General features: G+C 37.2%; 1 protein-coding gene across 1 annotated transcript in view; it reads left to right on the top strand.

Moving 5' to 3' along the window:
* DOCK7 (dedicator of cytokinesis 7) overlaps positions 1-12731 on the top strand; it is a 184322-nt gene that overhangs the window by 118208 nt on the left and 53383 nt on the right. Inside the window, exons 25-29 of the mRNA XM_079777830.1 lie at positions 948-1043; positions 2697-2837; positions 2929-3042; positions 4974-5144; positions 10362-10501. Coding sequence (XP_079633956.1) covers positions 948-1043; positions 2697-2837; positions 2929-3042; positions 4974-5144; positions 10362-10501 — 662 coding nt within the window. The remainder of the gene's footprint in view (positions 1-947; positions 1044-2696; positions 2838-2928; positions 3043-4973; positions 5145-10361; positions 10502-12731) is intronic.

Below are 12731 nucleotides of genomic sequence, written 5' to 3' on the forward strand. Positions count from 1 at the left end.
ATTCATATGAAGACAATCCATATAGGGGGAAAATAATTTCAGCAATTAAATAGATACAAGATTTACTTACCTAATCAATATGAGATGTTGCAGAATTTCCATTGCATTTTAAAACACATTTGAGCAAGCTCTGCTTGTCTGATGTCTTTTGGGGCATGCCTTTCCAGTGTAGGCTCTTTTACATTATTTTAATGTGTATCTTTGGGACTGGCTCCTTTTGGACTTCAGTGAATTGAAATTTGATCATCAAATTTTAGTGCCAAAAAATGTATCAATTCTTAATTCTGTTTCTGTAACTGCTTCTGTTTTGTGTTTTAAATCTCCAGGAAAAGGAAGATGAGTTAGAAAAATTATCACTCTTAGTAAGATATGTTGATTTGCTTCCCTTATGCACAGTTTTTGTTAGTCCTTTTTCTTATTAATATACACTACTTTGCAAATGCTTTGTATGCATATCCATTGCAAGGCAGGACATTTCTGCCATTTTTATAAAAAGACTTTCAATACCTGAAAATTTGAAAATTAATGTCTTATGTCAAAGTTTAAATTTTTAAAGGTATTTCCTAAATTGTACCAGCAAAGTTCACGAATGTATTTGCATATGTTGAAATATGTATGTAAGGCACAATCAAAATTTTATTTGTAACTGAGTTTTTGGTCTAGTTTCTGTTTGCAGGTACAATTTAGGAGGCTATTTCCCACCTGTTTTTTAAAAATTACATTTTGCCACAAGATAACATGTAATTTTTCCAGCTATTCAACATGCCACTGTCTTACATGTATAAATAGCCGTTTCGTTAATGGGTGTCCTCACTGCATCATTGAATGGTTCACATGCCTTATTTTGCTTATTCTCATTATATCTTCATTTGCAGTTGCATTATTATTTGGTTTGTGTTATTAACAGACTTGACTTTGATAATAACTTTGGATTTACTTCTGGATAGCTTTTTCATGAGGAGCTGGCTTTGCAGTGGGTTGTTTGCAGTGGCAGCGTTCGGGAGTCAGCTTTGCAACAGGCCTGGTTCTTTTTTGAGTTAATGGTGAGCAAAATAAACAAATTTTTTAAATATTGTTTTCCTTAGTGAACACTTTTGTGTTAATTCATTATTTTATACTAGAAATCTTTTTCTGTTGTCTTACAGTTTTACATGTTCCTCCAAGACAAAATTACATATATTTCATCCCTAAATAAACATTGTGAACACTCAGCACAATTTAGTTGGAATGCTAAAATTCATTTTATTTTTTTTAGGGATGGTTAAAGAAGCCAGCTATTTTTTTAAAGCACCTGTGATACATTTTTTCTTATTATGAATACGCTGCTGTGTAATGGCAATATTTTAGATTTCATACAGAACATAGATAAAATGAGCTTTATAGATAGATACTTACTGCTTTTATGGTTAGAAAGCTCTTAGGGAAATGCTAGTTAAAGCCAATTAAAAAAACTTTTTTGCTTCATTCAATAAATGATATTAAAAACAAAGGAATCAATTAGGAGCTTAATATTTATGCACACACATCATTGTTTATTGCTTTTGTGTATATATGTGTTATCGGGTGTGTACAGTGTGGTAGCACTGTCTCCATGGGCTAAATATTACCAAGGCACAGAGAGATTAAGTAACTTAAGTATACACCGCTTATAAATTTCAAACACTGGCATTCTGGCACTAGGGATCTTTCTCTTCAGCCTCTAGAAAGCTGAAATCATTGAAACTTTTTCTTCCGAAAAAACAGTATGTAAAAAATAAATAAGAAACAAAGGAAATCAAAGCAAAAACAGAAAGGTAGAAAAGAAACACAAAAGGAGCTTCTAGAGTACATCATAGGGTCAGTCTCAGCATTGAATGTTACAGATATTGAGAATAGAAAGCCATTTCTTCACCAAATAAGTGAAAAGGGACCATCCATAAATGATAGGTAACTCATTTTTTCCCTAGAAAATAAACACCAAATTTGTAATTCATGTACTTTTAATATAAGTTCAAAATTATAATTTGACTTATTTTTTGATAGTTGTAAATGTATGTTTAGATTTCTTATATATAAACTAGTCAAAAGGTTATATAGTGTAAGACTTGGATCTGCTATTTACTAAATGTAGAACTTTGGCTTCAATTTCCCTGAATCTAAAATATTTCTTAGCATTATCACACGGGGATAAGAATCTATACCCAAAAACATTTTATCAACTTAAGTCACTTAGTTAATTTTTACCTAATATTTTATTTAGGTAAAATATTTAGTTATTCATATTTAATATACATCCACCATTTGATACTAGGTGTTAGATACCAGAGGCACTACAGTGAAGTCCAGGTTTCTAATCTCTCAAAGCTCACAGGGGATAAGAAATGGCAAAATTATTGAGTCTTAGATTTAATTTAAAACAATTTTAAAGAGTGCTTTTTTTTTCTTTTCTTTTGCATACATACACTTTTTTTCCTATTCACAGCAGGGTAATTTTATGAAGATGATCCTGTGATTGGATTGCATTTTTTTTTTAACATTTCTTTGGAATATACAAAATATTATAGTGAACTTTCCAAAATATTTGAGGAGCTAAAAGTCTTTCAGCTATGTAATAAATCACGTGGTATATTGAAAAAAATAACCCTACTGTTTAGAGTCTCTGTAACTATTAATTGTATCTGTAAGAAATTAAACTAATGGCTTATTTATTTTTTCAGGTGAAGAGCATGGTGCACCATTTATACTTTAATGATAAACTAAGTGCAGCAAGGAAATCTCGTTTTCCAGAGCGTTTCATGGATGACATTGCTGCTCTTGTCAGTACAATTGCCAGTGATATAGTTTCACGATTTCAGAAGGTAATGATGACTTTTTTTTTTTAAATCTTTTTCAAGCTCACATTAAACTCTCATACTTTTATTTGTTTTTGCTTTTGATTTCGTTTCTCAGGATGCAGAAATGGTTGAAAGACTCAACACAAGTCTTGCATTCTTTCTCAATGATCTGTTGTCTGTTATGGACAGAGGATTTGTCTTTAGCCTTATAAAGAACTTCTATAAACAGGTAATTCATAATTAGTAATAATTAGTAGTCAAATAACCTAAATACAGTGTTTGCTCTTTTTATAGCCAGAGCTAAGAGACCTTCATATACATGCATATACTGATTTTTTTTTAATAGCATAGTTTTATTAGTAAGACAAAAGTAAGTTACATTTGTTAATCAGGACACAAGACTGTGTCAAGCTGATATCAGTAAAACTGGCTTTTCCTTGGGTTACACTGGCCCATTTTGGAGCACACCACCAGGTCAGTAGTCCAACTGTAAAGCAGCCCCGAAATTCCATTCAACAATAATGTTTATACTAAATGAAGAACTAACTGCACTTTTTGTCTTCATTGATATTTAAAGTAGCTGCATTTTGCTATGTATTCCTCCTAACACAGCCTTGGACATTGTAGAGTTTAGAATGGTAGACAGATGTTTACCCAAGTCCCAAATTTCATTCATTTTGCTATTACTAAACTAAAAGCATTCTGGAACTTTTCCACAAACAGCTGATTCTGTTTTTAAATTTTTATCAACTTATTAATGAAACCTAACTTTTGGAAAACATTAGTATTGGACCCGATAGGCAGTTTTGCTAGTAAGCTAGTAACTCATCCTAAAGTTCCCTTTTAAAGAAGCTTTAAAAATATATAGACCTCTGGGTCCCATCTCAGTATTATTGAGGAGTTTGAATCCTGATGGTGGGCGTAGGGAGTGAGGGACACGGTGCTTGTGAAGCACTTCCCAGCTGGGCCACAGATTAGATTTGGGGAACTACTAGGTAAGAATGCTATTTGGCAGTGAAATGTTTAGACTTTTCAAGATCTGTTCTATTGGATGCCTTTACTGTATGTTTCTTTTATTAGAGAAGTTAAAACTATGTGTGGACAATGACCCACTTATAATTATTTGCTATAGTATGCATTATTTTTACTCTATCCCAAAAATTTCATGTACTGCTGCTTCCAAAACCTATTCCTGTCTTTATTCTTCAAGTATTAATCTCCTACATTTGCTGAACATTGAACTAGATCCTAGGGTTGCTGAAGTTATTAAGTCCGTTCATATATGTCCTCAAGTAGTTTATGGTATAGCTGGGGAAATAGGCAAATAGATCATTATAAAAATAGGTTAACACAAGGTACTGTAAAAAGAATGGATACTTTCTTTTATGAAGTTAATTTGGTGGTGTATTTTTCCTCATAAAGTATATCTTTGAAAAGCGGAATATTAATGCTGTATTGGAAATACAAGAATGTGGCTTTGTCCTAGCCGGTTTGGCTCAGTGGATAGAGCGTCGGCCTGCGAACTGAAGGGTCCCAGGTTCAATTCTGGTCAAGGGCACATGCCCAGGTTGCAGGTTCTGTCCCCAGTCGGGGGCATGCAGGAGGCAGCCGATCAATGATTCTCTCTCATTGGTATTTCTATCTCTCTCTTCCTCTCCCTTCCTCTCTGAAATCAATAAAAATATATTTTTTAAAAAAAGAATGTGGCTTTTAGCCTAGTCCAGTGATGGCGAACCTATGACACGCGTGTCAGCACTGACACGTGTAGCCATTTCTGATGACACGCGGCCGCATGCCGAGGATGAAACATTTGCTGCTCCTGAGGATGAAACATTTGCGACTAGAGTCTTGGAGTTAGTTTTTTCCTCAAAGTGACACACTACCCGAGTTATGCTCAGTTTTTTGGCGAAGTTTGACACACCAAGTTCAAAAGGTTGCCCATCACTGGCCTAGTCAGTGGAATTCTACAGTAAATCTTGTAGTTCAAAATTTTGTATTTTAACAGTAATTTTAGAGACAGCTGATATTATTACTTAAATCACAAAAACCAAAGCTGCCCACTGAGTACTGTTCTTTAATTCTTTAATCTGTCATTCTGGTGTTGGTATTAGAGAATGATATATTTGATTGGTTTTCTCTTATTTATGCAATGCTTACAAGGTGTCTTCAAAGCTTTACTCATTACCAATTCCAAGTGTCCTGGTGTCCTTGAGGTTGGATTTTCTGCGAATCATCTGCAGCCATGAGCACTATGTTACATTAAACTTACCCTGTAGCCTGCTTACTCCACCTGCATCACCATCACCTTCTGTTTCTTCTGCAACATCTCAGGTATGCAAAGTGTAAGAAAGAAATATCCTTAAAGTCCACATCTGTGAAAAAGCATTTTAAACACTGGGGAAAAATTATAGGTAACACTATTGAATAAAAGCTGTATAATAGGTTCTGTATTAAGTGCTTCTTAAGTATTAATCATTTAATTCTCAGAGCAACTCTAGGAGGTAAATTCCATTACTATCTCTATTTTACAGATGAAAAAACTGAAACACAGTAAGGTTAATAACTTACCCAAGGTCACACAGTTAAATGGCACAGCTATACTTTGAACCAAGTCACATGTTGACATCACTTTAAATTTCTTTTTCAGTTATAGTTGACATGTAATATATTAGTTTCAGGTATACAACATAGTGACTAGATATTTATATACCTTACGAATTCCTCACCCCTGTTAGTCTGGTACCCATCTGACACTGTACATAGATGCTACAATATTACTGATTATAATCCTTATGCTGTACTTTGCATGTTGGGTTTATTTTAGACCCTAAGTTGTTAACCACTATGTTCTACTCCTCTTAGAGATTGTGCACATGTGAGTGAATTCATCCACATAAACTCACTTATTTAGATGTTTTCACAAATTAGGATTTTTTGAAGCAGACAGACTGAGTTTGGGATATAACATGTTTGTTAAGGATTAATACTAGTGAAAGGAATGGGGATGAAGCATAATTTAGCAGAAAAAGAAATCAAACTGTGACAGAATTATCTTCCAAAATTCAGGTTTGTGTACCTAATGCACTAGTAGGCCCTAACAGTGAAACACCAGTGCTCAGAGACAGAAAGACTTATTTGATTGGGAGGATGGGAGCACAAGCTCTCTCAAATCCATCTCTCTCAAAAAGCAAAAGTAGACAGTTTTATGTAAGTAGGGATTGGGGTTAGTTCCAGGAACTGAGACAGAAGACCATGTTTATTTAGTCACAGATAACACTTTTTCATATCAGACTTCTTGGAATTAGCCGCTGGTCGCAGCTACCCTGAAGATATTCTTTTCTTCTACAAAACAAACTCATAGATTCTCCTCGAGACCCTGAAGTTATGTCCTCCTGCTTGACAAAGAAACAGTACATCAGCACCACAAAATTATATAGTGAGGACAAGTGGTGCAGCATTTAAGGACCAAGATTCTGCAAAATATCTCACAATTGTGTGTCAGCGATATTATCTTTAAAGTAAAAGGCAGAAAATTGACTTCTTGTGATTCTTGCCACTAAGCTATCATTGATTTGGGGCTGAACTAGCTATATTTTTCAGTTATCTCAAGCAAAGTATGCTTTTAGACATTTCTCCTGGAACTTAATGTACAGTCAGAATATGACTCACATACTTTCTCAATTTTTTAGTAGAAGCTACCTGACAACCAAAGGAATTAAAGCATTTAGTTAAAGCTTATACCTATAGCCCTAGCCGGTTTGACTCAGTAGATAGAGCATCAGCCTACGGACCAAATGGTCCTGGGTTCGATTCCAGTCAAGGGCACGTACATTGGTGCAGGCTTCTCCCTGGTCCGGGCCCTGGTCAGGGCTCATGCAGGAGGCAACCAATCAATGTGTTTCTCTCACATTGATATTTCTCACTTTCTTTTCCTCTCTCCCACTCTCCCTAAAAATTAATGGATAAATATCCTCGGGTGAGGACTAATAAAAAATAAAAATAATAAAAAATAAAAAGCTTATACCTATATCCTAATTTAATCGTAGCTGCCAAAAATACTAGCGGCATTAAAATCACAAAGGCTCTGTTATAAAACTGCAGTGCAAGCCTGACAGAGCCCTGCTACCTCTCTTGTATCCAGAAAACCCAAAGGAAACTAGATGGATGTTTATAGGCACTTGACTTCAACAGCTAGTAGTTTCTCTAAAGATGAAAAAGGGTTATCATAGCAGTTATTATGTATCCTGCCATACAATTGAGATTAAGGGATTTTGTGGTTTTAGTACCAAAGAAGCCTAGATTTTTCCCTCCTAGTGAAACATCCTTTCTGCTATATAATTCCTGAGGCAAACAAACTGCTTCCTTAAGCTCTTAATGTCTGAAGTCAAAGTTGATTTTAACTCTTCTCAATTTTATTTTTGAGATATTTAACTCCTTAATGTAATTCTGTAGGCTAGATCAATGTCAGATGCTTGATAAAAGAAAAATTTAAACTTCACTTAGAAAAATTGGAAAACATCAGAGAGCACCCACAACTTTTCACTTTACCTTTGTGAAACATCTTTTTTCCACACACTCTTTTACCTGGCTAGGACACATTCTTCCTGTAATGAATGAAGTTAAGTCTTTTGTGTTCTTTGCCCAACTTCTTCCAAAGATGTGGCTACACAGATACAAATAAAGCATAGGTACAGTTCTAAAATCTTGAATGAAACATACTTGTTTACACCTAACACCCTGCTGAATATCATATTCAGCAAAGAAATTCACAGAATTTCTTGCATTATCTTGTTCCCCACCTTGTCATCTAACTACAGTGCATAATTTTCAGATTCTAATATATGACAGAGACATCACTTTTTTGGGGGTGTGGAAGAGGAGTTTTATATAGTTATTAGGAAAATGATGTCTCCATGGAGAAATCTGAAATCTATTGTTCTTCTAAGAAACCTCACATAGATGATCTTGAATTATGGATTAGGGGATGAAGTTGAGGACCTTCTTGCTTTGAACTATATCTTAGGGGTTGCTATTTTGCAGTATTAAAAACTTCAAAAATTCAGTAAGTGTACCATAAAATTATAGTGATTTTCTAGAGATAGTATTTTGTCTGAGAAACAATTTTACCCATATTTGAAATTTCCCTGGAAACCAATAGCCTTGACTATGAATATTTCCCGCACACTCAGCAAAGAGTACATAATACAGTTTGGGGCAAAGATAGGTATACAGTTTGTATGGGAAGTAACACAATAATTAATAAATAATAATATAAGAATAAGCTATGTTTTGTATATTCACAACTCTAAATCTACTTTTGCCCCACCCTGTATATTATTTGGACTTAGATGCTTTTTTTTCCATTCAGAGTATCATATTAAAACATTATCTTACTCATATGTTGAATCTAATGAACAAAATAAACTGGTGAACAAAATAGATCTAGAGACATAAAAGCATGGAACAGACTGACAAATTTCAGAGGGAAGGTGGGGTTGGGGGTTAGGGGGAGTGATTAACCGGGGAACTTTATGTATATATGCATAGCCCATAAATATAGACAATAGAGTGGTGAAGGCCTGGGAGGGGCGGGTGCAGGGTGGATGGGGTCAGTGGGGGAAAAAAACAAACAAAGGGGACATCTGTAACACTTTCATCAATAAAGATAAAACAAACCAGAAAAAGGAATAAAGAAAAAAACAGATGGGGGGAGGGGAACAACAGATGGAAACTTTTAGTATGAGAAAAAATAAATTGAAAATAATTGAAAGTATATTTCATCATAGTTTTTATACCAAAAGTAAGAGTAGTTACTTTCTCCAATCTATATATATATATATATATATATATATATATATATATATATATATATATATATATATATATATAAGAGCCAGGGTCCGTAACGTCCAAAACGACCAAAGGGACGACCAAATGCCAGGCTGCATGCGCAGCAGGCTCTGGTGGGCAGGGACTGGCAAGTGGGCTGAACTCCTGACCTCTCAGAGAGAAAGAGAGGGGCTGATCAGCAGCCGCCCCAGGCTGCTGGCAAGGCCCGGAGAGAGAGAGGCAAGGGCTGTTTTGTGCACCGGGTCACTAGTCTATATATATAAAAGCCAAGCAACCGGAATGACCAGTCAGCCCTTGCCTCTCTCTCTCCCCGTGCCTTGCCAGCAGCCTGGGGCAGCTGCTGATCAGCCCTGCCTCTCTGATCAGGCCCGGAGATATGCCCAGGGATGCTGACTGGCACAGAAACCGACCAATCAGAACCAAATATGGGTGAACTGCGAGGAGCCAATGACTGCCTAGGAGGCGGAGCTTTTGACGCTGACTAGCATAGAAACCGACCAAACAGGACCAAATCTGGGTGAACTGCGAGGAGCCAATGGCTGCCTAGGAGGCAGAGCTTTTGACGCTGACTGGCATAGAAACCGACCAATCAGAACCTAATCTAGGTGAACTGCAAAGGCAAAACCTAAGGTGGGGGCTTAGGAGGGGTTTTAAGGGCAACAGCTGTTTGGTGTAAGGTGTAAGAAAGCAGTTCAATTTTTTAATGACTGATTTGGCAGTATAGTGCATATGGCTGGCTATCAGTCCAGATATAGGGATTATGTATTTTTTTTCTGCCAAGAGCATCTCCTCCTGCTGAAAAAGGCTCCCCCCCCCCCCATTTAAGCAATCCTATCCTACATAATCTATATATACTAATAAAAGGGTAATATGCTAATTAGACCGGATTGACCGGCCATCTTCCGGATGTCTGACTTCCTTCCGGACAAAGCCATGGTGGTGGGGGCCAAGGCAGAGGCAGTTAGTGGCAATCAGGCTGGCAGGGGAGGGCAGTTGGGGGTGAGATCAGGCCAGCAGGGGGTTAGGGGCAATCAGGCTGTCAGGGGAGGGCAGTTGGGGGCGAGATCAGGCCGGCAGGGGGTTAGGGGCAATCAGGCCAACAGAGGAGGGCAGTTGGGGGCAAGATCAGGCTGGCAGGGGAGGGCAATTAGGGGCGATCAAGCAGGCAAGTAGAGAGGTTAGGGGCAATCAGGCAGGCAGGCAGAGGCAGTTAGGGGCAATCAGGCAGGCAGGCAGGTAAGCGGTTAGGAGCCAGTGGTCCCAGATTGCAAGAGGGATGTCCGATTGGAGAGGGTGCAGGCTGCACTGAGGGAACCGCACCACCCACCCCCCATCCCCGGTGCATGAGTTTCGTGCACCAGGCCACTAGTCTATATATATATAAAAACCAAGCAACTGGAATGACCAGTCACTATGACATGCACTGCAGCCCCAACTGCCCACTGCCCTTCCCCCTGGCCAGCCAACCACCCGTGGCCCATACTCCCTGCCGGCCCGGACCCCACCCATGCACAAATTTGTGCACTGGGCCTCTAGTTTTAATAATAATTATCTGTAATAAACTTTAGGCAATAAATTATTCTAGGCAGAGTTTATCTCGCTTTTAGATAATTCTCACATTCTATTTATTGTAATGTGTGTCTGTGGAATTTTTTGTTGCACAGCTATTATAGTTTGTTCTACCTCACTCCCAAACAGAGTTCTGGATTTTCTACCAATGTACAGGACCAGAAGATTGCAAATATGTTTGAATTGTCTGTGCCTTTCCGCCAACAGCATTATTTGGCAGGACTTGTATTAACAGAGCTGGCTGTCATTTTAGACCCTGAGGCTGAAGGGTGAGTAGACCAGTTTTTGCCTTGTAGAATATCAGCTTGATTTTGATGACAGGACAGAAGTATCCCACTTAAACTTCCTAAGAATCAAAAGATTAATCTTTCCCACTCTTCTACTTGAGAGGAATGCTTTTCTTTTTATTCCATCAGCTTGCTAAGTAACCAAGAGTAATTCCTTGAGTACAATAATATGTTCTAATACTGATCTGAGATTTGCTCTCTAGAAACGCTCATTATAGGAAGAAAGTTAAAACTGAAACAATATACTATGATTAAATGCTAATTTTGTAGTACAGACATAGTTGTATAGAAGATTAACGCCTTTATTATAGCATTTGTAACATTGTATTATTACTTTGCTGTCTGTTCCTCTCTTACTAAAACAAGCTGTTTAAGAACAGAGACAATGTCTTATCTCCAACATCTAGAATAGGATATTGCAGGTCCTGCATAAGTGTGTATTTAATTACTGTGTGTAATTGAGTTTAGATAGGTTGAAGTCTGGAATTGGGAGCTGTTGAGAGATAAGGAATAGACAATCAGGTTTGGGAATCATTACTGGTGATACAGGAAATAGAAAGGGGGGACATAAAAAGCAAATGACCAGAAGGGGAGGAACTATTTGGAGAAAATATTGAGAAAAGAACATAGAAGATGACAGTGTCAAGTAGAAATCTAGAGAATGAAATCTGACATATGTTCATTAGATGTGGTTCATGACAATATTTAAAAATATACTTTCTGAATAAATATCTGGAAGGGAGAAGAATCTCCAGCTAGGTTTCATAGGCAGCTATATAAAATGGCAGATAAAGGTTCTGGCGTTAAGACTACTTTGTTTCAGATCCCAGCTTTTAAATCTGTATGATCTTAAGAGATAAAAATTAATATTTATTGGTGCTCTCCCTCCCAGGAGCATGCTCATCCCTTTCCCTTCCCTTCTCTCTCCTCTCCCTCCCCTCCCCTCCCCCAGGCACAGTGGCTTCCTCACTCCCAAGTGCCAAGGGCCCTTCCTTTACCTCTGTAACTCGTTCCTAAGCCCATTTCTTCTAGGAATTACTTCCACCTCTGTCATTTACCTAATAAACGTTCTCATGCAAAAAAATTTTTAAAAGTTACTATTTACTGAGGAAGGCAATATACAAGGCACTGTATTAGGCATTTGGCATAAATTATATAACTCAATTTCAAACCACCTTAGGTAGGTTATTACCCTCATCCATAGATAAAGAAACAGAGGTTAAGTATCTTCAAAAAATCATTTAGTTATTAAATGATGAAGCTAGTAAGTACCATATTATAAACATTCAAATACTGTTAGTTACAAACAAAGGAAGTAAATAGTAGGAAGTAAGTGGAAACACTTGGTGTAGACTTAAAACATTCAGGAAGTTTATAACTGGGGACATTATGTAATAGTTTATTACTAAGTGAAATACTGTGTAAGTTAGAGTAAACTAGTTTCAAGTGAACATATATTTTCAAGGTAGGAAAGAAGAATGAAGGGGACTTTTAGGCTATTGAAAAAAGATGGGGTTTATTGAATATATGGAGAAATTACTTTCTGAGAGAAGATACAGCTTTCTCTGAAACAGGAAAGATGATCCTATAGCTATATAGATGGAGATATGTTAAAAGATGTGACCAGCCTGGCCATTGTGGTTCAGTGGTTGAGCATCAACCCCTGAACCAGGAAGTCACGGTTTGATTCCTGGTCAGGGCACATGCCCAGGTTGTAAGCTTGATTCCCAATAGGAGACATGCAGGAGGCAGCCATTCAATGATTCTCTCTCATCATTGATGTTTCTATCCCCCTCCCTTATTTTTTAAAAAATGATGCGACCAGAGCAAATTTGGAATGGCTTTCTTTCCTAAAAGAAAGAAATTGGAGGTAAGGTCTTTTACTGATATTGATGGTGAAAGGCTTAAGGAGAGATAATGTGATCTGAAACTGGTACCAGCTACAGCATTAAGGACCAGGTAAAGTTGTATGAATTTTTATTTAGAATGGTTTGCACAGTCAAAGCACCTTCAATTTAAGAAGAGAGGCAAAAGTATGAAGATGAGAGAGACCCTTGCTAGTTTATTATCTCAGTTGAAATGCAGGCGACTGGGAGTCTAGAAAAGTTGTTAGGGCCCATATGAGGTATATGAGCAAGGAAGTTCTGTTTAAATAGATGTCAAAGGCAATCTCAGCCTGTGAATGACATAATCCATTAGGTAGAGGATTTTT

The sequence above is a fragment of the Cnephaeus nilssonii genome, assembly GCF_951640355.1.
Source record: "Cnephaeus nilssonii genome assembly, chromosome: 7".
Classification (NCBI taxonomy): Eukaryota; Metazoa; Chordata; class Mammalia; order Chiroptera; family Vespertilionidae; genus Cnephaeus; species Cnephaeus nilssonii.